General features: G+C 48.3%; 1 protein-coding gene and 1 pseudogene across 1 annotated transcript; one reads left to right on the forward strand and one right to left on the reverse strand.

Moving 5' to 3' along the window:
• Positions 1–3,224: 3,224 nt before the first annotated feature.
• Positions 3,225–19,267, reverse strand: PERM1 (PPARGC1 and ESRR induced regulator, muscle 1). Its single transcript, XM_066637687.1, has 4 exons — positions 19,122–19,267; positions 14,732–16,673; positions 7,223–7,336; positions 3,225–5,065 (listed from the first exon to the last, which is right to left on the reverse strand). Exons 2-4 carry the CDS (start codon positions 16,671–16,673, stop codon positions 4,983–4,985), a joined length of 2,139 nt encoding a protein of 712 aa, XP_066493784.1. The 5' UTR covers positions 19,122–19,267; the 3' UTR covers positions 3,225–4,982.
• Positions 19,268–24,499: 5,232 nt separating this feature from the next.
• Positions 24,500–24,622, forward strand: LOC136660793 (5S ribosomal RNA; annotated as a pseudogene).
• The last annotated feature ends 261 nt before the right edge of the window (positions 24,623–24,883 follow it).

Here is a 24,883-nt window from a genome sequence, read left to right on the forward strand (position 1 = left end):
TATATATTTTTCCTGCAGCCTGGGAATTGGGAATGTGGATGTGGCAAAGGATATAATCCCATGCATGCCTCTGCAGGGTAAATCCTGCTGATTTCAGAGGGATTACTCCTAGAGAAGCATGCTCAGAATTTCAGCCATGGCGGTTTTAATTTAAATAGTGCTGCCAGGTCTCCAGAAACAAAGACCCTGGGACCCAGAGGACTCTACGTGGCCAGTCAAGAGCAGAATTTTGTGGGGTGGTACCCAGTTGGGGCAGTCAGAGCCTGGCTGTGCTTGGTGCCTTGTGGAGCCTGAAGGCCATGGAGCAGAGCAAAAGCAGCTAAGCAGAAAATAAGACAACCCCCCTTGATTTTGGCTTTTTGCCCGTATCCACCAACATTCCACAGATGAAAGCAAGAACAGGCTTTGTGCTGCCCCATATCAAGGATTCCTGCCCAAAGGCCCTCCCTCACTATTACCCAAGCGTTTCATTCATCTGCCACATTAAATGAATCTGCAACTGTTTATCCTGCATCTTGCTCAGCCAAGGGACTGTTTCTTTAGGATGGTCAAAGACATGGTAGGAAAATATACGTGGCCCGCCCAGCAAACACTGCAGTGGGCCACGTACTACAAGATGATGTTTTAATGAACATATGTGTGCATTTCCATGTATGCATGTTAGAGAGGCAAGAAGCACCCGCCATTACAGCCAACTTGGGAGATTTCCCTGGCAGAGATTCTGGAGTGGGAACTGAACCCTGATGAACAACACGCTTGCAACCTGTACCGAAGAAGGAGAAGAAAAAAAGACTTTCTCCAAAGGACTTCCCTGATTCTAATCTCACCGGTTATAAATCCACTAGGGTGCCTAGGCAAGTCATTCCCTCTCTGCCTCAGTCTTCCCCAGCTGCAATATGGGTATAATACAAGCCCACTTTACAAGGCTATTGCAAGGGTTAAAAGTTGGTGCATGTGGATCAAACGCGGAGAGATGGCAATTCTCCCTGCAGTTAACCTGTCACCTAAAACATTGGCAAATTCCACACATGTCAGTACCATCACCCCCCTGCATGTTTGCTGCTTCCCACGACCTGCTGCTCAGAGCAGCCGTTTCAGCCAGCCTTTGGCTACCTAGAACGGCAAAATAAACAAAGATGTGGGAACTTTTCTAGGCAAGCCCAGGCTGGTTGCTTCCTGCTCGCTTTTTGCTGCCCTAACAAGTCCAGCAGAAACTTCTGAGTTTTTATTTTCCACTGCTAGCTGCTGTTTCTCGATACTCCTTGCTCTCTCTGCCAGGGCCTGTCCGGGGTGATGAGGGCCATTGCCACCCCATCTCTAATACAGGGATATATTTTGCCTATCTGTCAAGAACACAGCAGCAACCATGCAGGTCCGATAAGATCTCCATAAAGGTAGCTTTAGCTCTCTCTTCCTCCTGGAGTGGGCTGAACTGGAGACTTTTCCAGGGCTTGGTTGCAAAGAGAATTGGAGTGACACCAAATGTTTGTGAAATTCTGTTTCTGTTTCAATGTTTCTGCACAAATGTTTGTGCATTTCTAGGTAGGAGAAATTACCCCTCCCTTTTCTCCTAGCAAGGCTCCTATGCGTCTAATAGTTGCACAGTTAGTGGAACGTCAGTAGACAACACTTAGTTCTTGGAGCGGTACTATTCATGATGGTGAACTAATTTGGAATGTACGAGCAGCAGCTAATATGTGGCCATGTTCAGATGTTATGTCTTTCCATCTGCAACACGGAGAAAATAGCTGACCTGCCTGAAAGAGCCTTTACAATGATTATAATATATGTGAAGTATGTTTGAAAGGTGCTGTTAAAATACCATGTTTTAAAAATGTTAGTTTGAACGATCACAGTGTTTCTCAAACTGGGGGTCGGGACCCACTAGGTGCATCACAAGTCAATTTCAGGTGGGTCCCCACTCATTTCAATATTTTATTTTTAATATATCAGACTTGATGCTACCATGGGATGTGACTGCATTTGGGGAAATGTTACAGATCTGTGCTTTGAACAGGCTACTATGTATATGCTTTTAACAATGATAGTCAATGGGACTTACTACTGGGTAAGTGTGGGTAGGATTGCAGCCTAGGATTGTTAAAAAATTTTCCTGCTTGATGATGGCATTTCCAGTCATGACATTACTTCCAGTGGGTCCTGACAGATTTTCATTCTAAAAAGTGGGTCCAGGCGCTAAAAGTTTGAGAACCACTGATCTATAATAAATTGTTCTAAGAACATAAGAACATAAGAACAGCCCCACTGGATCAGGCCATAGGACCATCTAGTCCAGCTTCCTGTATCTCACAGCGGCCCACCAAATGCCCCAGGGAGCACACCAGATAACAAGAGACCTGCAAGGCCTCCTGGGAATTGTAGTTTAAGAACATAAGAAGAGCCCCACTGGATCAGGCCACAGGCCCATCTAGTCCAGCTTCCTGTATCTCACAGCGGCCCACCAAATGCCCCAGGGAGCACACCAGATAACAAGAGACCTCATCCTGGTGCCCTCCCTTGCATCTGGCATTCTGACATAGCCCATTTCTAAAATCAGGAGGTTGCACATACACATCATGGCTTGTAACCAATAATGGATTTTTCCTCCAGAAACCTGTCCAATCCCCTTTTAAAGGCATCCAGGCCAGATGCCGTCACCACATCCTGTGGCAAGGAGTTCCACAGATCAGCCACATGCTGAGTAAAGAAATATTTTCTTTTGTCTGTCCTAACTCTCCCAACACTCAATTTTAGTGGATGTCCCCTAGTTCTGGTGTTATGTGAGAGTGTAAAGAGCAGCTCTCTATCCACTTTATCCTTCCCATGCATAATTTTGTATGTCTCAATCATGTCCCCCCTCAGGCGTCTCCTTTCTAGACTGAAGAGGCCCAAACTCCATAGCCTTTCCTCATTAGGAAGGTGCCCCAGCCCAGTAATCATCTTAGTCGCTCTCTTTTGCACCTTCTCCATTCCACTATGTCCTTTTTGAGATGTGGGGACCAGAACTGGACACAATACTCCAGGTGTGGCCTCACCATCGATTTGTACAAAGAAGAACTTTGAAGATGATTCGAGCTCTGTTAATTCTTTCTTCAGACCCCTGTCTGAAACCCTGCAGAGCTGAACATTGACAAAACTGAGCTAGATGAATGAATAGTCTCACTTGGTGCAATGCAGCATCCAGCTGTAGAAGGCTAGGACTTAACAAAAAACCAAAACCCCAATAGGTGACTGGATATATTTTATTGGCCCAACTTCTGTTGGTATAGGAATCTGCAAATGTTTGGGTTACACAGAACTCTTCACCAGGCCGTTTTGTTCCAGTAGCATCTTCTCACCTTAAGCAGATCATTTACTAGTGCAAATTTTGTTTAGTAACTTTTGTTTTTTAGTAAATTTTGTTTGTTCAAGGCAGAGCTGGCCTTGAAGAAAAACAATTTAGCTCTGCAAAACACATATAAGAGAACCACACATTGTTTTAATGTTCCTAAGGAACAAAGAGATCTGTTCAGTCGATTGTCTCTCATAACACACAAGGCGATACATTCTGATATTCAGCCCAAATTTCCCTATTTGAACTACTGTTAAATGGGGAGGTGTAATCATATTGAAAAACTTGCCCTCATATTGTAGGTGGGCTATAAATGTGTCGTTTCTGCTTCTTCCTGTCCTGTGGCTAAATGCCTCCTAAACTTGTAGGCTTTTAATCCCCCCTCTAGCAAAATCTAAATACACTTTCCTTTAAAACTTTTGCTTCTGCCTTCTGCAGAAACCGTGAGTTTCCTTCAGCTGTCTTGCATTTTAGCATCCTTTTAAATAACCAGAAGCTGTCAATTTTATAAATACTGTCAAAAGCTGGAGAGATCTGTGCTCAGTAGCAGAGCTTTGAATGCTGAGGATTCCAAGTTCCACCATCTCTAGTAGACCCCTGTCTGAAATGCTGAAGAGCTGAGTGTCGACAAAACTGAGCTAGATGAGCGAATGTTCTCACTTAGTGCAAGGTAGCTTCATGTGCAGGTTCTGAGGAAGTGACTGTTGCATCATGCCACAGAGCAGCCATTTTCAACCACTGTGCCACGGCACGTTGGTGTGCTGTGGGTGGTCTGCAGGTGTGCCCCAGGAGTTTGGAGGAAGGTCATATATTAATAGGGTCATTGGGGATGTGAGGCCCCCACTGGCAGCATGGTATGCCTTACCAATGGTCAAAAAACTGATGGGGTTTGGCCTTGACCATTTTAGCACCTTCTCAGTGTGCCTTGAGATGAAAAAGGTTGAAAATCACAGGTTGAAACCTCCTTTACGTGCTGGGGGGCCCAGGCTCAATCCTTATCCTCTCTGCATAAGACCATTTAAAAGCCCCCTGCCTGAAACTTCAGAGAGATAATAATGTCCAGCATGGGCCATACTGATTTAGATGCACCAAAACCCTGTCTCCGTATCTGGAAACTTTCCTCTATGTTAATATTAGTGTCTCAGCCCATATCTTTCCTCTGGATTAAATGCATCCCAGTCCAATCCAAGCATCTGCCTTACCTTTGAGAGTTCCCATTTAACATCCTTACAACACTTTCTAAACCCTTCCAACACTGTAGTTAAAATAGGACACTTTCCAATTGCAGGTCTATAGTATGCAGCTGCCTAGCTAGTTTGCCAGAAGGTTATTGGGTAATTAATTCAAAGATTGTCTTCTCTCGTGAGTTCAGGATGAGTTACTGATGGAGAGAGGAGTGAGGAATACTTGTTCCAGGTTGTTTGATGCCTACAACGCAGGAATCAAAATCTAATTTCCGTACAAACTCCCATCTTCTTTCTGACTTCCTTGCTTCCTTTCCTAGCAGGAGTAGTGAAGGATACCAGCAGGCCCTGGAATCTGGGGTTCCACAGAGTCTGTTCCTTGCTTCCGCAGATTGCATGGTATTCTTCCCAAATCATCCACAAACAGCCTTCCAGGAATGGGGGTGGGATTATCCTCTGCTGCCACTTTAAGTTCCATGTTTTCCCCCTGTGACGACCTGACGTCGGAAGTATCGGATAGCAGAGAGGGTGCCAAAATTGGCCAGAAACACTAGGAAAGGAATGTGCCCATAAAACAGGTGAAGGTTAAAGACAGTAGAGTTGTTGCATAAGCCCCTCTCTAGCAGAAATGGTGAACCAAGACTGTGTGCATTCTGCCACCTGCTGCCTGGGGACCTTTTTCCTAAGGGCTGTCAACACCAGGCCTGTCTCAGAAGCTAGCAGCCACCAGAATTGCCATCTCATCTCCCCAGTCTTTGCTCCTGCTTGGAGCTGGTGTGAGAAGCCAAAGAGGTGGCAACCAGGGGCTGATCTGACATAGCATCCCACCGGTGTGGAGCTCCTGACCTAGAAAAACCCACCTGGCCCCCCACTTTGCTGGTGTTTCATCACTTGGCAAAGATGTTTCTGTTCCCCCGCACAATTCATTTTAGTGTTCTGCTTCCCCCTTGTGTGTTCTCGGGTTGCTGCTTGACATTTATTCCTTGCGTTAATTTTGACTGAGCTGATTGCATCAACACAAATAGCACGCTGTATAAATGTTAAGCGTGGTGACAGGTAAGTATTCTTTTTTACTCCCTTTGTTGTGAATCTGGAGATGTCCCCAATGGTTCAGCGACCCTGTGGCCTTAGTCAGGTAAACTACCAACAAAACAAGGTAGTTTAAGTGTTCGGGGGCGGCTTGGACGTGGCTGGAAGCATGGATCTCCCCACACACATACACTGGGCAGCCTGTTTGATAAAGCTCCAGAGGAAGGCATGGAGCAATACAGGGTAGCAAGGTGTGGCGCTGACGCTACAAACCCCACCTAGCGCAGGGTGTGCAATGATACAGATGGGGTGATAGCCGGGTGACTTATCCGCTTTCCTGGCTGGCTGCTGATTGAATCAGTGGGAAGATAGTTCGAGTGAGGAGCAAGTCAGTATCACTGGAGTTAATAAAGGCTAAAAGTGTGACAGAGAAAGGAGTAAGAGGAAAACTACGGTGAGGAGTTGTGGACAGAACCAGAATTTTCCAAGTTGGGTGCCGTAAAAAAAACTGCTAGCAGGCCAAAGGGATTAAATTCATCCGGTGGTGTAGCTGGAGGGGGGGTACGGAGGGACGAGCAGCCCCTCTCTTCGAAGCCATTCCTGGTGGGGGGAGGGCAAAATGGAGCCATACGGCTCATGCAGGAACACAAACGGTCTTAGGGCAGGTAAATCTTACCTTTCACATACATTTGATCAGGGAGGGCTGCAGCTCAGTAGCAAAACACGCAAGTCCAAAGTTTAATCTCTGGCAACATCTCCTGAACGGGGCTGGGAAAGACCCCTAACCGAAGAACCACTGCCAGTATATGCAGGCAATAATGAATTAAGTGGACCAAAAGTACGCCGGTGACAGAGTTTCTCAAACGTTTCTCAAGTGGGCCTTCACCACACCACTTCACATCTGAAGTACCACTGGAAGGGATTGGCAATGACATCATCAACCACACATCAATGACATCACACATGTCGATGACATCATCGATGCAACAAACCCCAGTAAGAGAAGATCAGGGCGGAAGGGAGGGTTTTTTCAAGCACTGAAAAGCATGCTTTGGAGCTCTACCCACTGAGCGCAGCCTCATACCGCTGCCTGTTGCGTCACATTCCTGGTCTCGCTGCCAGGCAACAGGGGTCCAGGGGTCCTGCGAGTACCACCAGACACCACCTCAGCTACCACTGGTGGCAATGGCATAGCTAGAGGGGGGGCAGCGCACTAAGTTTTGCAGGGAGCGTGCAAGCGTCCCCTCCCCCTCCCCTTGGGAGCCATTTGCCTCTGTTTCCCCTCCCCCGCCCACATGGCTCCAAAAGGGAGGGGAGGAGCTGCTTGCACGCTGCGGTGAGGCTCCCTGCAAAACATAGTGTGCCGCCCCCCCTCTAGCTACGCCAGTGACTGGTGGAACCCGTGCCACTGGCAGAGAAACACTGTATTATGATGAATCTTTTTTCAGAGCAGATTGAAGCACGGCTCCCGCTTTGATTCAAGGAACGAATGGTTTCTAGAAGACACGAGGGCCATAATTTAAAAAGTAAAAAGCAAAAGAGAGACCGTTTTCGGCACTGATTCTGCCTCTTCCCAGGACAGAACCAGCATGTTAACATTCCTCAACTATCTTCAAGGCTTAAATCTGCCCCCTCCCCAAATCCGCCCAGAGCTCTGTGCCTCCCACGCAGGCCTTACCAATCTTCCAAGCATCTGGGGACTGCAAATTGGAGGTCTTCACAGCCCACGAAGCGAAGGCAACGAAACCCAGACACATGTCTCTTTGCGAGAAAACTGGCTGGAGGGGCCTTTCTGGAAATAAAAGACCAAGGAGTTTCTGGTGAAAAGTAGCAAGGCTGAACTTGCTCACCCTGGTGTTGCTTATCCTAAAGGGAGATAAAGGGATCTCTAACATCTCCTTATAATAATATGCCTCCTGTTCTATTGAAAGCTAGTAATTCTTTGTCTTCTATCCATACAGTTTATTTAATAATAATAATAATATACTGTATTTCTATACCGCCTTTCTTGGTCTTTATTCAAGACTTTATTCAAGGCGGTTTACATAGGCAGGCTTATTAAATCCACGCAGGGATTTTTACAAATTGAAAGAAGGTTCTTTCTTTCAAGAACCACTACATTCAAGGTGTTACACTCCGATCTGGTTTAACATTCTGGCCTCCATCCTCCCACGCTCCGAGCAGATGGAACAGCTCAGCTGCAGCTTGCCAGCTGCTTCAAGGTCGCATGGTGCCGGTGGCCTCGAACTGGCGACCTTGTGGATGTTAATCTTCAGGCAAATGGAGGCTCTACCCTCTAGGCCAGACCTCCTGCCCCTTTATTTGACCCATAAATCAATACAAAGAGCTGCCCTTGGAACTACCATACCCATTCACCTGAATATCTTCTTAACCCAACACGAGAGCGGTGACTGTGATGACAACATGAAAGGCACTTGGCACATGTTCAGAAGTACTGTTGCCTTGAGCCCACCTGAATGTAAACAGATCAAGTATTGCTTGGCCCAGGGCATACATTGCCTTGCTTGAAATTCTGAGTTCTAATCTCACACCTGGTGCTGTGTTCCAGTGTGTGCTCTTTCAGGTCACCTGCAAGGGCTAGAAAAATGCTCGATCTGTTCTGAGGTTCACGCTCAATAATGGCTTTTGAACGTCTGCCATTTAGTGTTATAATTCCACAAGGAGCATCCTTTAACTGGACGTGCTTGTTCGTGTCTCTTGAGAGACTCAAGCAACAGTTCCACTTCTGCAGTGGGCTGCGGAAGCGGCACCTACTGAGGACAGGTTTGGCACACAGACGTTCCCAGTTCAATCCCTGGCAGCATTTCCAGGTAGGCATGAGAAAGACTCTAGCTTGAAACCTTGGAGAGATGCTACCATGTTACGTGAAAATCCCCTTTTCCCTTCCAAGTTGTGTTTTTATATCTAGTTATGCATTTTGGACTCTACAGACCAAGCAAGCAGGCCACTCCTCCCCCAGCACATGTTTCTAAGGGCCATGGCCAAGCTACAAGCACAAGAATTACACAAACCCCCAATTCCTTGCAGGTCATAAGAACATAAGAACATAAGAACAGCCCCACTGGATCAGGCCATAGGCCCATCTAGTCCAGCTTCCTGTATCTCACAGCGGCCCCACCAAATGCCCCAGGGAGCACACCAGATAACAAGAGACCTCATCCTGGTGCCCTCCCCCACATCTGGCATTCTGACTTAACCCATTTCTAAAATCAGGAGGTTGCGCATACACATCATGGCTTGTACCCCATAATGGATTTTTCCTCCAGAAACTCGTCCAATCCCCTTTTAAAGGCGTCTAGGCTAGACGCCAGCACCACATCCTGTGGCAAGGAGTTCCACAGAGTTCCACAGGTCAATGTAGAACCTAATCACTGTGTCTCCTGATTATGCAAAACAAGCATGCACCTACTGAGGAGGAAGCCCATTGCTCTTTTGTTGTAGCTTTAACACTCTTAAGCACCTTATGCAAATTGCCTCCCTCCCCCAGAGTCAAGCTTTGCTGATAACTGAGTTCTGGACCCTTCCACCTTTTCTTTACATACTCCAAGTGTTACTGAGCATGCCCACAGCTCTGGGATACGTCCGGTCAGTTTGGATTGACTTCCAGGTCAAAGACAACTCTTAAGAGAGAACTCGGAGCACATGCGGTCTCTCTCTGATTGCTCTCTTGCGAGAGTGGTCCTGCGGGACTCTTCCTCCAACTGCCCCCCCCAACAGGTAAATATATCGTGTGTCTAAACTTCCCCCCCTTCTTCCCTACCTATTCCTCCCTTCTCCCCCCATCTTTAGTCAGCAACTGGGTTTAGCAGATTAAGGAACCCCTAAAATACCTTCCTACACCCTAACCATTTCTGTCTCTTTTTCGGGTGCACTCAGATACATAGCACATGCATCCACCACGAGTTAGGTATAAGTATATACTTCTGTATATACAGACAAGTATATACTTCTCGATTCTCCATGTGTATTATGTTACCTTTGTGTGTTTTTGCAATAAAAATATAATCCTTTGATTGAAAGTTACCTTCCTCCCAGTCTCCTCATTAAGCTAAACAAGCGATTTCTTTGCTCTACGCCAGGGGTGTCCAAAGTTTTTGGCAGGAGGGCCACATGGTCTCTCTGACACTGTGTTGGGGGCCGGGGGGGGGGAAGAACTAATTTACATTTAAAATTCGGATAAATTTACATAAGTTTACATAAATGAATATATTAAAGATGGAACTTATATGAATGAATGAAGGTCTTGCAGTAGCTCAAGGCCTATAAAAGGCCTTGCACAAAGCAAGGCTGGCCTTTCCTTTGCTGCTGCTGCTGCATCACAGATGTGAAACAACAAGCAGTGGAGGGAGCCCTCATCCCACAGCTCACGTGAGACTTCAAACAGTTGCCCTCACACTGAGAGCACTTGTGTCGGGCCAGTGTGGGCTCCAACAAATCTCTGGAGGGCCAGAGGCTCATTGAAGACTGGGGGCTCCCTGAGGGCCGCATTGAGAGGCCTCAAGGGCCGCAAGTGGCCCCAGGGCCGGGGTTTGGGCACCCCTGCTCTACGCTGTCTTGTATCCAGCCTATGGTCCCAAAAGTTTCCAGAAGGCTAATATAAATAATTCCCCTAAACAAAACAGCCTTTTTGGTAACAACCAGTCAGTGCTGACGGTACTGCAAGTGATGGACAAAAGGTCTGACTCAGGTGACAGACACTTCCACCAGCGTGGTATAGTGGCTCTGGGGTTGGGAGATCCAAGTTCAAGTCCCTGCTCAGCTACAGAGCTTCCTGGGTGACCTTGGGCAAATCACTCTCTCGCAGCTTCACCTCCCTCACAGGGTTGCAGCGAAGACACAAGGAGAGGAGCACTGGCATAGCTAGAGGGGGGTTGGGACACTAAGTTTTGCAGGGAGCCTCCCTGCAGCGTTCAAGCGGCCCCTCCCCCTCCACTTAGGAGCCTTTTGCCTCTCTTCCCCCCCCTCCCAAAGTGGCTCCAAAGGGGAGAAATGAGCCGCTTTCAAGCTGCTCTCTGCAAAACTTAGTGCCCCCCCCCCAGCTACACCAATGGAGAGAAGGAACTATGAACACCACTTCGAGCTCCTTGGAGGGAGGGAAGTATAAAAATAGGAAAAATAAACAGTAAAATAAGACAAATAATGGCAGTGCCAGGTAAATGTACACTTCCCATGTTCCACCTTGATGTCCCATCTTATGATCACTTCTTTGGGAGCAAATTGTATGGTGAACACAGTGGCGCTTCCCTCGGCGTAAATATGCTCAGGACCAGGCTTCAAAAACTTGAAGGGTATGTTGTAAGAATTAAGGCCTTGTAAGTTTCTTTAGTTGATCTAGGCCAGGGGTGTTCAAAGTTTTTGGCAAGAGGGCCACATCAGCTCTCTGACACTATGTCGGGGGCCGGGGAAAAAAAGGATTAATTTACATTTAAAATTTGAATAAATTTACATATGTTTACATAAGTGAATATATTAAAGATGAACTTATATGAATGAATGAGTGAAGGCCTTGCAATAGCTCGAGGCCTAGACAAGGCCTTGCACAAAGCAAGGCTGGCCTTTTCTTTGCTGCCGCTACTGCATCTTAGTTGTTGGCAACCTTCAGTCTCGAAAGACTATGGTATCGCGCTCTGAAAGGTGGTTCTGGAACAGCGTCTAGTGTGGCTGAAAAGGCCGATTCGGGAGTGACAATCCCTTCCACACTGGGAGCAAGTGCAGTCTGTCCCTGGCCTGTCTCCCTGGCTATGGGCCTTCCTTCTTTGCCTCTTAGCCTCAGACTGTTGGCCAAGTGTCTCTTCAAACTGGGAAAGGCCATGTTGCACAGCCTGCCTCCAAGCGGGCCACTCAGAGGCCAGGGTTTCCCACTTGTTGAGGTCCACTCCTAAGGCCTTCAGATCCCTCTTGCAGATGTCCTTGTATCGCAGCTGTGGTCTACCTGTAGGGCGCTTTCCTTGCACGAGTTCTCCATAGAGGAGATCCTTTGGGATCCGGCCATCATCCATTCTCACGACATGACCGAGCCAACGCAGGCGTCTCTGTTTCAGTAGTGCATACATGCTAGGGATTCCAGCACGTTCCAGGACTGTGTTGTTTGAAACTTTGTCCTGCCAGGTGATGCCGAGAATACGTCGGAGGCAGCGCATGTGGAAAGCATTCAGTTTCCGCGTCACAGACGTGAAAAAGCAAGCAGTGGAGGCAGCCCTCATCCCACAGCTCAGGCGAGAGGTCAAACAGTCGCCCTCACTCTGAGAGCAGTTGCGTCGGGCCAGCACGGGCTCCAACAAATCTCTGGAGGGCCAGAGGCTCATTGGAGACTGGGGGTTCCCTGAGGGCCGCACTGAGAGGCCTCGAGGGCCGCAAGTGGCCCCGGGGCTGGGGTTTGAGCACCCCTGATCTAGGCTATCAATTAAGGTTTGGTGATTACTTAGTTGCCACCAGCGCAAGAGAGCTTTGTTAAGCAAATAACAAGGTCGGCCTTGAGTATAGAACAGCCATTTTCAACCACTGTGCCGTGAGTGGTCCACAGGTGTGCCACAGGAATTTGGGGGAAGGTCATTTATAAGTAGGGCCAATGGGGGATGTGAGCCTCTACTGGCAGCATGGTGTGCCTTGGCAATTGTCAGAAACTTGATGGTGCGCCTTGACAATTTTAATGCCTTGTCAGCGTGCCGTGAGATGAAAAAGGTTGGCAATGTAAGAAGCAAGGAAGACAGGTTTGGCTTCTTGGTTCTTGTTCCTATATGTTCTCTCTCTTTCCCGGTCCAATTTCTGGCAATTTTCCATTTGTCAGGAATTCACAGCAATGCCCAAGGCTGGTAGTGAGTCTTGAATCGACAGCATGGCCTGCAACTTCCATACAGGGTTATTTTCAAATGCTCTGGTGTTTTCCTGGAGAAAAGGCTTTCAGAAGTTTCAAAAATTGAAACTTTTCAAATGTTTCTTTACTTTGGGCTTCCTCGGAGCTTTGGATCATCCAAAGCATATGCTTTGGATGCCTCAGAGCGTATCTGGCAAGCATCTTTTTTTTTTTTTTAAGGAAAGAAACCAGCTTCAGCTTTAAAGAAAATGGACCTAAGGCCACAGCATCTCTGAACATGTGCAGAATGCCCCCTCCTCCCTGGAAGGGTACTTCTTAACAAAGGGCTTCAGCATGAATATTTTGTGGTTTGGAATTGGAAATCAGTGCTTAACTGCCAGAAACAAAAATACATGGAGAACAATATTCTTAAAATTAGTTAATTGTATTGAATATTGAAAATACATTTTATAAACATTAAAAAAAAAGAAAAAGGTCAGGATGGTGCTCATCACTTATCCCAAAGATTTTGCACTTATTGGACTGGGTATAACATTGGCAGGACTTTTTTTTTATTATATCTTCACAGGTAAGAGGAACTAAAAGCTCTATTTTTTAAGGAAAAATGACAGGAAAACCTGGAATACTCCTTAGGGCAGTGATCTTCAACCTTTTTTTGTGCCACAACCCCAACAAACCAAGTATCCACTAAAATTGAGTGTTGGGAGAGTTAGAACAGACAAAAAAAAAAGTATTTCTTTACTCAGCGTGTGGTTGGTCTGTGGAACTCCTTGCCACAGGATGTGGTGATGGCGTCTGGCCTGGACGCCTTTAAAAGGGGATTGGGCAAGTTTCTGGAGGAAAAATCCATTACGGGGTACAAGCCATGATGTGCGTGTGCAACCTCCTGATTTTAGAAATGGGATATGTCAGAAGGCCAGATGCAAGGGAGGGAGCTGGAATGAGGTCTCTTGTTATCTAGTGTGCTCCCTGGGGCATTTGGAGGAAGCTGGACTAGATGGGCCTATGGCCTGATCCAGTGGGGCTGTTCTTATGTTCTTAACTACAATTCCCAGGAGGCCTTGCAGGTCTCTTGTTATCTGGTGTGCTCCCTGGGGCATTTGGTGGGCCGCTGTGAGATACAGGAAGCTGGACTAGATGGTCCTATGGCCTGATCCAGCGGGGCTGTTCTTATGTTCTTATGAACCCACTGCTGATCTTGTCCTCCCTCCTGAGACCCGACCTATCTACCCCCCACCTGTCCTGTTTTCCCCCCCCCCCACCTGTTCTGTCTTCACAGAAGACAAGTAGTAGCCCAAGCAGGGCTGCCCTTAGTTGTTGCAGGGCAAGACAGAAAGAAAAGGTTGTGCAGGATTATACCAAGAACTCAGTTTTCATAAGGCAGTACCATTATCGGACTGGATCCAAGCCCTCTCTTGCACAACCCTCTCTTGTCACAACCCTCCAAATGAAGCTTCGCGACCCACAGATTGAAGAACACTGCTATAGGGAGCTGGGCGTTTGCAGCCCGTCCCGTTCCACGGTTATCGCCTTGCCTGGGATGTTAACAGCAAATACACACAAACGCCAGCACCTACAATCTAGAAACAAACAGCCTCCTTGGCACTACCGGAGCTTACCGTTCTGCTGGGGAGGCTGCCATTGTCACTGCGGCTCTCCCCCCCTGTTCACTTTACCCAACCGTGTCTGCCAGGAACTTCTGGTGCAGAGCCTGCCGGGGTGGGAGAATGTAGATGCAGATGCAGCTGGGTGGAGCAAATATGGGGGGAGATTGATGGTGACAATGGCAGCCTCCCCGGTGGAATGGTAAGCTCTGTTTACTCAGGGGAGGGATTAGCGAGGGCACTGGATCAGGCCCGCGGGCCACGGTTTGGAGCTCCCTGATCGAGAACACGCCAGAGTCCCCTCAATTTTTCAGCCATATGAATCTTACTCCCCAGTCAGTCGTAGACCTCTTGGCACCTGAATGCGGCCCTGCGTTCGTAGACCAATGCGGCCCTGACGTATGCAACGACGCGTCAACCTCTGCTGCTCCGGTTCCCTGGATTGGAAAAGGAAGAGGGGGAAGCAGTGGAAGAGGAAGTGCACAGGACAGTGGTGGGCCAGAGCAGAGACACTCTAGCCCACCACCTCTCTTCTTCTCCACACTTCCTGTTCTGCTCCATCTTTCTCTTCCTTTCCCAATCCAGGGCGTAGGAAGAGGAGAAGAAGTGAAAGTGGGTGGGCAGGTGAGGCAGCTGCCTCAACTGGCCTCGCAGATGAGCCAGTCCTGATGTTTATTCACAAATTAAACCCAAGCAAGAGATTTTAAGCAGTTACAACCCCAAAGCCGCCTCCATAACAAAGGGGTACCTGGAACCATCACAGCCGTTGCGGGATCTTCTGCTCTTGGTTGGTATGCTTGCAGGAGCCTTGGAGACAGAAGAACCAGTCTCCCTTGGGATCCTCTCCGAAGCAGAGCCCCCTGCCTTGTGGGCCGGGATTTGAACAGGTGTACTGGTTTGAGGAACAAAGATGTCAATGCTCTTGCAGCCTTCTTTGCCTCCGAGGCTGGCATGCTCAGGAAGAACCCCCTCCAGGTCCTCTTGTCCTTTGTTCTGCTGACAAAAAAATGTTCATACACCTCTGGGATGGATATTTGCATGGCACAGTCAGCTGGGTGGGAGTCTGGATCCTCTGAGTCCTCGGGGGGAGCTGACTGATGACCAGAGCTGCTGATTTTCTCCAGTTTTGTGCCTCCGTCCCCCCCTCTCGCCTTGGCCTCACCCATTTCGTTAAAGAAATATTCATACATGTCGGGCCCATACATTTCAGGAAGGCTTGGATCCCTGTTTGGGACCAGTCTTTCCTTCCCCATCCTCTCCCCCATCTTTCCTCCCTGTTCCTGGGTGTCATCACAAAAAAAACAGTCACACATCTCTGGCCATGTCATAACAGTTACATTGCTTTCTGGAGAAGTCTCCAAAGCTGGACTACAGTGGATGGCTTCTTGGAAGAAGTCAGCTCTCTGGCTTCCAGGAGCCAGAAGATGAGATTCCTCTTCCAGTGGTACAGCCATGCCAAGATGGTGGAAAGATTCACCACTATTTTTCTTCTCTGGCCCTCTTGTCAATGAAGCAGTGTCTCTGTGTTTATCCAATGTTTTGCTGGAGTCATCAACTGTGGGTGTTGGTCTTAGATATTTGTCTTCTGGTTCTACCACCTCACTGGTAGGACTCACCACATGGTCCAACGGACATTCCTCTTTCAGGACATCACAGGTGACGTCCTCACTAGTGTCCACTCTCCCCTCACCTCTGCAGTTTGCGACATCTTTTTCTGCCTTGCTACTCCGTCTCTCAGCACTTTCCATGCGACTCTCTGACAGTGGGTCAGTTGGCGCCAGGACTGAATGTCCGTGAAAGGCAGGTGGCTCTTCCTGGCATGGCACTGACTTTGCCATCAAGGTGACTTGATAGGTCATAGTGCCCTTCTCTAGATGCTCAGGTCCTTCACGCTTTGCGGAATCCAGAGATGAAAATTGTACAGATCTTGGATATCCAGCTAGATCTCTTGGCTCCAAAAATTCTGGGTTCCCACCAACTGCAGTATTCCCTAGCAAAGTTGGAAGTTGGTTGTCAACAGGAGCTCTCTGGGAAGCATCACCTTGAGGGTGCTGCGGTGCCAAGGAGAGGGTACTGCTTCCTTCTTGATTATCCATCTTCTCTGAAGCGTTCAGGTGTGTACGTGTGGCACAAGCAAGTCTTTCTTTTATCTCCTGCTTTGGGTTTTGCCCTTGCAAGTCCTCCTTTCGGACTACACCAGCAACTACTGAGAAGGAACTGGGCTGATCCTCAATATCTGATTCTCTCTCCTCTGCAGCACACAGAATGTCACATTGTGTAGCAGATGCTAACTTACTTCCTGGTGGCTTCAAAGTGACACGGGATTGCTGATTTTCTTGGGACTCAGAAGACTGAGGACACACTGTGCCAAGCTGGCTGTTCTTGCATAAGAACCTGTTGACTGAGCTCAGATCCGTTTCGTCCTCACTGCCGGACCAAGTCTCTTCTGCAAGCAGATGTCCACCTGGGGCTGCACGTGGGAGGTGACTGGCTGAGCTGTGGGCCAAAGCAGGGCCCACCCTCACTCGAAACAACTTGCCCTCTTCAACTTCCCCTTCCTCAAGGTCACTGAGAAGCTGCTCCTCCGCTGTGGCCAAGGCCGGCTGGATCAAATTGCATTCTTCGGCGGCCAAGTAGAATTCAGCCCAATCTCGGTCATTCAGCTGGATGCTGTATTCAAAATTGTCCATCTGGGAGGAGAAAAACAGGTGGGATTGTGGGAAAGGGGAAGAGAAACAGGTGACATTTCGTGAGACTAGGAAATGAACATGTTTGCCGTGGGAGCTATAGCGATCAAGGGATTTCAGGCACATCAATTTGGTAGAGCAGTGATTTTCAACCTTTTCCATCTCAGGGCACACTTGACAAGGCACTAAAATGCTGCCAATTTTAGTGACAAGGCACACCATCAGGTTTTTGACAATTGACAAGGCACACTATGCTGCCAATGGGGGGGGGGGCTCACATCTCCCATTGGCCCTACTAATAAATGACCTTCCCCCAAATTCCTATGGCACACCTGTGGACCACTCACGGCACACCAGTGTGCCGTGGCACAGTGGTTGAAAATGGCTGTGGTAGAGCTTACAACCATCCTATAAGGCAAGTCAGTGTGATTTTCCCCTTAACTCAGATAGTGAAACTGAGGTCGGAAGGTTATGGCTCCTAGGGTAAGTTGCCCGGGTAATTCCTGGCAGATACAAGAGTGGGAACTTTCTGATTACTGGGCAGCTTCTTTAGCCTTGAGGCCACTGTGTCCCCTCCCGTGGTTTGCTTTCATGCAAATTCTTGCCCCCTTCATGCATTCATCCAAGATTCTTTCTGCAGTCTTGCTCTGCTGTAAAGCCTAGATTGTTAAAGCCTAGATAGGCTGTTTTGCAAAGCACCATGCAAAGCACACCCTCTTTCTCCCTTCTTCCACATTCCTTCTCAGACCTCCCATTTCCCATCTCCCTACAACTGAGTTTTCCTCACTGCCTGTTAAAGATTTTAAGCTTCCTGGGAGCAGGAACTGTCCGACCAGCCTACGCAACTCTGTAAGACACTATATATGTGGAAGGTGTAATATAAATATAAGCGCAAGAATAAACATAATATAGTCAGTGGCAACACTAGAGGGGCTGCAGGGGGTGTGGGCCACACCTGGTGACATGCACAGGGGGTGACACCACTATTGGCCAAAATTTTTAAAATCTTGGTAATTTTAAGTAATACTTTTACATTATATCATTTGATGTGTAATTTCATTGTGGACGGCAATGAAAAAAAACCCACATTGAAATATTTCTATCTCTACATATATCTTCTTGTTGGCATCCTTCAGTCTCGGAAGACAATGGTGTCACGCTCTGAATGGTGGTTCTGGAACAGAGTGTCCTCTCCAGTGTGCGAAGCCTGGGTAAAGTAGGTATGGAGGATAGGCTGTTACCCATGCAGCAAATCCCCCCTCTCCACGTCGCTGAAATGGTCCAATGCAAAGGCAGAGGCCAATGCGGTTGGTTCCAGCGGCGTCGCAGGAGTTGCCAGAACGTGACTGTGTTCAGCCATGAACTGCCTCAGGGACTCCGGCTCCGGATTTTGCCTCCAGGTTGACTCCTGAAGCCTTTTCCATAACTGGATGTAGCCACAAGGCAGTGGAGGTTTGGGATCAGAGTTTTCCTTCTCTCAGATGAGCTGCCTTCCCAGGCTGACGAGTCCCATCTGCCCGGTGGCTGTTCAGTCGCCTCTTACGACAAGTACAGCCAAACCGAGGGCCTATTCTTATCCCCAGCCCCCAGAGGATACATATATCTATCTCTCTAGATACCTCTATCTCTAGAGATAGAAATATCTCTATTCTATCAAAAGTTATAGCCAAAAACACACACACACACCCCCAACATTCCATCACACTGCAGGGTGACTAGGAAATAGATCACAAGGTGGGATTATGCAAACACAGAAGTGGGGCTTTGCACATAATAGAAGGCTCAGTGCTCAACAACCAGGAGCAGGGAGGAAGTTTAGTCCTCCCAGCCCAGTCTTATCTCAGAGTTCACCTTTGTTTCCTCCTGTGCTGTCATTTGTGCCAATGTATGGCTATCAGAGGAAGAGTGAGATGCTGCACTTGAGGGGTTCTGCTGAGATGCACTCTCCTGTTCCTTGTCCCTACACTGGCCGGCTTGCCCTTAAGAACATGGATCATGCAGTGGTTGGGTACACAGTTTCTCTGTGCTCAAACTGCGAGAGATGCATTGCACCCCCTGTGGTCCTTTCAGAGAAAAATCCTCTCAGGCAAACACACCATCCCTTAGTCACAACAGGCTGTTTGCTAGTAAATCGTCACCATCAACAAGCGTAACCTTCAAGGCCTTGATCCTTCTGCATCATGACCTCTCCAGACTGCTAGATCAGCAAGTAATGCCTGTGACAGATGTAATCTCTCCCCCCCCAATTCATTATAAGCCCCCCTTTTATATGCTCAACTGAAGTGCCCTGTTGGGTGATCTTTCCCAGGGAAAAACTCTCCTGTCCTTCACGAGTTCCCATCCCAGGGAGCCAAATCTGAGGGAGTCTCTGCTCACCCACCAAGCAGAAAGGCCAACACTGTTGCTGATCCAGAGAAGTAAGCAGATCAGGGGGAATTCTGCAGATCCTACCTTGTAAACAGCCCACGATGGTGTTTGGGCCACGCTGGAAAAAGCGCAGCAAAGTTCTCTTGGTGGGACATAGTGCTGTGCCTGGTACCCTTGACATTGCGAGGACGGGCAGCGAGACTTGCAAGAGGCTCCTTTCGCAGGGCAAAAATAGCCCCTCCCTCCCTGAACCTGTCACATGAAATTCTATAAATGAAAAGGGCTGCTCCAGGAATAGAAGACAACTCATGGCAAAAAAACAACAGCACAACAACCCTCCCACAGACACGCAAAAGAATACTTTCTGACCGTCCCAATCTATCCAGGATGGACCCTTTTTTAAAATTACCTCTAAATTGATTGCGCCCTTCAAAAGTTGTCAGAGTGCGCAAAAGCGCCCTAGAGTTCTTGGCCGTTCCCCGAGGACTCTAGAACAGTGTTTCTCAACCTGTGGGTCAGGACCCACTAGGTGGGTCGTGAGCCAGTTTCAGGTGGGTCCCCATTCATTTCAATATTTTATTTTTAATATAACAGATTTGATACTACCATGGAATGTGACTGCATTTGGGGAAATGTTACAGACCTGAACTTTTAATAAACTACAATGTATATTCTTTTAAGGCTGCAATCCTAACCACACTTTCCTGAGAGCAAGCCCCATTGAACAAAATAGGACTTACTTCTGAGTAGACCTGGTTAGGATTGTGCCCTAACAATGTTAATAAATGGGACTTACTCCTTGGTAAGTGTGGGTAGGATTGCAGCATGTTAAAAATTTGATGTCACTTCCAGTTATGACATCACTTCCGGTGGGTCCTGCCAAATTCTCATTCTAAAAAGTGGGTCCCAGTGCTAAATGTGTGAGAACCACTGCTCTAGAAGCTAATACTCTTAGTGTATATTACAGTCAGTTCTCATTATCTGCTAGGGTTAGGTACCTGGAAAACCTAGTGGATACTGAATTTTGCTGGCATCCTTCAGTCTCGGAAGACTATGGTATCGCACTCTGAATGGTGGTTCTGGAACAGAGTGTCCTCTCCAGTGCGCGAAGCCTGGGTAAAGTAGATATGGAGGACAGACTGTTTCCCATGCAGCAAATCCCCCCTCTCCATGTCCCTGAAATGGTCGCCTCTTATGACAAGTACAGCCAAACTGAGGGCCTATTCTTATCCCCAGCCCCCAGGGGAAGGATACTGAATAAGCGGATTCGGAATCATTGAGCCTATGGGGGAAATGGGGCTTGGTTCTCAGACTGGTGGGTCATGACCCACAAGCTTGAGAATGAGTGCCTCTGGCGCTTTAAGGGGCAGGGACGCGGGAAGACAGCCATGTGATCCGAAGGACTGCATTGCTGTCAGACTTACAGGGGCTTTTTCAAAACTTATCCCTGCCCACAGGAGCCTCCTGGAGGTGTGGGGAGCTCCACGGAGCCTTCTGCAAGGCCCCCTACTCCTCAAAATAATAAAAAAATGCAATCGCAACCCCCTTCCGGGTCATGATTGCAAAACCAGAAGTGGGTTTTGATCACGTTTTTTTATTATTTTGCGGTGCGGTGAGCCTTGCTCCCTGCACTCCCAGGAAGCTGTGTCGGGCAGGGATAGGTTTTTTAAAAGCCCTTGTGAGCCCAGCAGCCATGTGATCCTGTCGCTCCCCTCACTGCCTTCCCCCCCCTCATCAAAACCTACCTGTGGTCTCAAACTCCCTGTGAGTTTGAGAACCACTCTTCTAGGGCAGGGGTGTCCAAACATTTTGGCAGGAGGGCCACATCATTTCTCTGACTCTGTGTCCGGGGCCGGGGGAAAAAAGAATTAATTTACAGGTAAAATTTGAATAAATGTACATAAATGAATTTATTAGAGATGGAACTTGTATGAATGAATGAAGGTCTTGCAGCAGCTCAAGGCCTATAAAAGTCCTTGCACAAAGCAAGGCCAGCCTTTCCTTCGCTGCCACTGCTGCATCACAGACGTGAAACAGCAAGTAGTGGAGGGAACCCACAGCTCAGGTGAGAGGTCAAACAGTTGTCCTCATGCTGAGAGCAGTTGCATGGGCTCCAGCAAGTCTCTGGAGGGCCAGAGGCTCATTGGAGACTGGGGGCTCCCTGAGGGCTGGATTGGGAGTCGTTGAGGGCCGCAAGGGGCCCCAGGGCCGGGGTTTGGGCACCCCTGTTCTAGGGGATTCTTTTCACCACACATGCTATGAGCTTCATAAACCTGAATCTTATCCTGAAGTATATGGGGATGGGTGATAACGAGGGCTCATCTACATTCCAAGGGCTGATGCTTCCTCCTCTGTGCTGGATATCTCTCCATGTGTTGAAGGTTGTGGTGATGCTGATGGTGATTTCTCTGTGCTGACTATCCCTTGACCTGTTGAAGGTTGCTGACCCCAAAAAATGACCTCAGAGTTCAGCAGTGGAGAGGGGGTTGCTTCACCTGTCCTTCTCCTCCACCTTGGCTCCTTTCCTTGGCTTGCTCCAGCCCCAGAGCAGCCCTCAGGTAGCCTTCTAGAGACCTCTCGTCATCAGCCTCTCATGAGTTCAGCTGGAGTCCCCAAAATGGTGCCAAAGATAGTGGGCAAGTCTGGAAGCTGACACAAATGTGTCCAGCAATTCTCCACAGACCAATATCAATGCCCATTGGATGCCGCACCAGCACAGTATTAGTGGATAATGAGAACACAGTCGCAGATAATGAGAGATGGGTGGCAACTCTGCAGATAAGGGAATTGGCGGACAGTGAATTCACATATAAAGAGTTCAGTGGAAGGACACCTGCTTTGCACAGATAAGCTTCAAAGTCCTGGCATCTCCAAGTGGGACTTGGAAAGACCCCCCTCTGAGACCTTGGAGGGATGCTGCCAGTTTTAAGCTGGGTGCATCACAACACTGACTCAGGAGAAAGCACAGAGTCTGTACCTGAATGTACGCATCTACTTTGCAGGTTGAAAGTCCCAGATCCAAAGCCTGGCCACTTTAAAGGACCCCGTGTACCAGAAACACACTGAAGAGCTGCCGCCAGCCAGGGTTGGCTACACAGACCAGTGCTCTGGTTCAGCGGAAGGTAGCTGCAAACATTGGCGTGGTAAGTTTACTAAGGGCCAAACTAAGGGCCACCAAGATGGCGGCCAGTAACTACTACGGGTTTGCCGCCGTCGCCGGGCCCCCGTACGGGCCCGGCGACGGCTGAAACATGGTTCTTCTTATCCCCCTGGGGGCTGGGGATAAGAATAGGCCCTCAGTTTGGCTGTACTTGTCATAAGAGGCGACTAAACAGCCACCGGGTACATGGGACTCGTCAGCCTGGGAAGGCAGCTCATCTGAGAGAAGGAAAACTCTGATCCCAAACCTCCACTGCCTTGTGGCTACATCCAGTTATGGAAAAGGCTTCAGGAGTCAACCTCGAGGCAAAATCCGGAGCCGGAGTCCCTGAGGCAGTTCGTGGCTGAACACAGTCACGTTCTGGCAACTCTGGTGACTCCACTGGAACCAACCGTATTAGCCTCTGCCTTTCCATTGGACCATTTCAGCGACGTGGAGAGGGGGGATTTGCTGCATGGGTAACAGCCTATCCTCCATACCTACTTTACCCAGGCTTCGCGCACTGGAGAAGACACTCTGTTCCAGAACCACCATTCAGAGCGTGACACCATAGTCTTCCGAGACTGAAGGATGCCAACACAAACTAGACATGAGCTACACAGGCATAGTGATTGGAGTATCAGGCAAGGACCTGGGTCTGAATCATTATACAGCCGCAAAGCTCACTGGGTGACATTGGATCAGTCCTAGCCTAAGCTACCTTGCAAAGTTATTGTGAGAGAAAAACGGGAACAGGGAGAGCCTGCATACCTTCAGGAGGTCTATGGAGGAAAGGTTGGATCAAATCACAGGAAATGAATAGACGTGGTGTGGGCTACTTAAAGAGACTGGGTGGGCCACTGTCTGTGGGAAAGAAGAGGCTGGACTAGATTGGCCCTTGACCCTCTAATCTTCTTAGGTCTGAGGTTGTGTTCCTTTGAGTCCTTACTTGAGAGTCCATAGGACAAATGTCTAACGGGGCAAAGAGGCACATTTTCAAGTGGTTCTCTTCCTGGAATGTGCTGGAATCCCTAGCATGTATGCACTGCTGAAACAGAGACGCCTGCGTTGGCTCGGTCATGTTGTGAGAATGGATTATGGCCGGACCCCAAAGGACCTCCTCTATGGAGAACTCATGCAAGGAAAGTGCCCTACAGGTAGACCACAGCTGCGGTTGTATGCACAACCTCCTGATTTTAGAAATGGGTTAAATCAGAATGCCAGATGTAGGGGAGGGCACCAGGATGAGGTCTCTTGTTATCTGGTGTGCTCCCTGGGGCATTTGGTGGGCCGCTGTGAGATACAGGAAGCTGGACTAGATGGGCCTATGGCCTGATCCAGTGGGGCTGTTCTTATGTTCTTATGTTCTTATGATACAAGGACATCTGCAAGAGGAATCTGAAGGCCTTAGGAGTGGACCTCAACAAGTGGGAAACCCTGGCCTCTGAGCAGCCCGCTTGGAGGCAGGCTGTGCAGCATGGCCTTTCCCAGTTTGAAGAGACACTTGGCCAACAGTCTGAGGCAAAGAGGCAAAGAAGGAAGGCCCATAGCCAGGGAGACAGACCAGGGACAGACTGCACTTGCTCCCGGTGTGGAAGGGATTGTCACTCCCGAATCGGCCTTTTCAGCCACACTAGACGCTGTGCCAGAACCACCTTTCAGAGCGTGATACCAGAGTCTTTCGAGGCTGAAGGTTGCCTACTACTACTTCTATATTTAGCAGGGGGTGAGCAATTGCCCCCCCTCACCCCAGCATAGTGTCTTTTCCAGAGAATTTTTTTGGGGGGGTGTCGTCCGTCTGCATTCTGTTTCTTCTTCATGACCCACAGTTTGGGAACTACTACTCTAGTCTGATCCAGCAGCTATATTCCTCTATTTTTACATAAGATACATGTCTGGCATCCCTTATCCAAAGTGCTTGGGACCAGATGCATTTTGGATACTGAATTTTTCCATATTCTGCAATACTTGCATATACATCAGAGATCCTGGGGATAGAGCTCAAGTCTAAACACAAAATTCATTTATGTTTCATATACCCCTTCTACAGAATAGCCCGAAGGTAACTGTATACAATATTTTAATCGTCTTGCGCATGAAACAAGGTTTGTGCATGAAACATAGTTTGCGATTTTATTTCTTTATGCAAAAAAGAGGGTAAAAGCATTGTTGGCTCTGAAAAAGTTCCATATTTTAGAATATTCTGTATTCCAGAATTCCTGTACTAAAATACATATCATTCACTGTTGGAATCATTAATTAGCATGAGTATAGCATTTTCTGAGTGTGCACCCACACTCCATATTTACAAACTTGATGTAGTTCTTATAGCAGCAACTGTTACCCTGGACATACCTGATCTCATCTGATCTCGGAAGCTAAGCAGGGTCAGGCCTGGTTAGTACTTGGATGGGAGACCGTCTGGGAATACCGGGTGCTGTAGGCTTAGACCATGATCTCGGAAGCTAAGCAGGGTCAGGCCTGGTTAGTACTTGGATGGGAGACCGCCTGGGAATACCGGGTGCTGTAGGCTTATTCCATGATCTCGGAAGCTAAGCAGGCTCAGGCCTGGTTAGTACTTGGATGGGAGACTGTCTGGGAATACCGGGTGCTGTAGGTTTATACCATGATCTCGGAAGCTAAGCAGGGTCAGGCCTGGTTAGAACTTGGATGGGAGACCGCCTGGGAATACCGGGTGCTGTAGGAT

Source organism: Tiliqua scincoides, chromosome 9 (assembly GCF_035046505.1).
Source record: "Tiliqua scincoides isolate rTilSci1 chromosome 9, rTilSci1.hap2, whole genome shotgun sequence".
Taxonomy (NCBI): Eukaryota; Metazoa; Chordata; class Lepidosauria; order Squamata; family Scincidae; genus Tiliqua; species Tiliqua scincoides.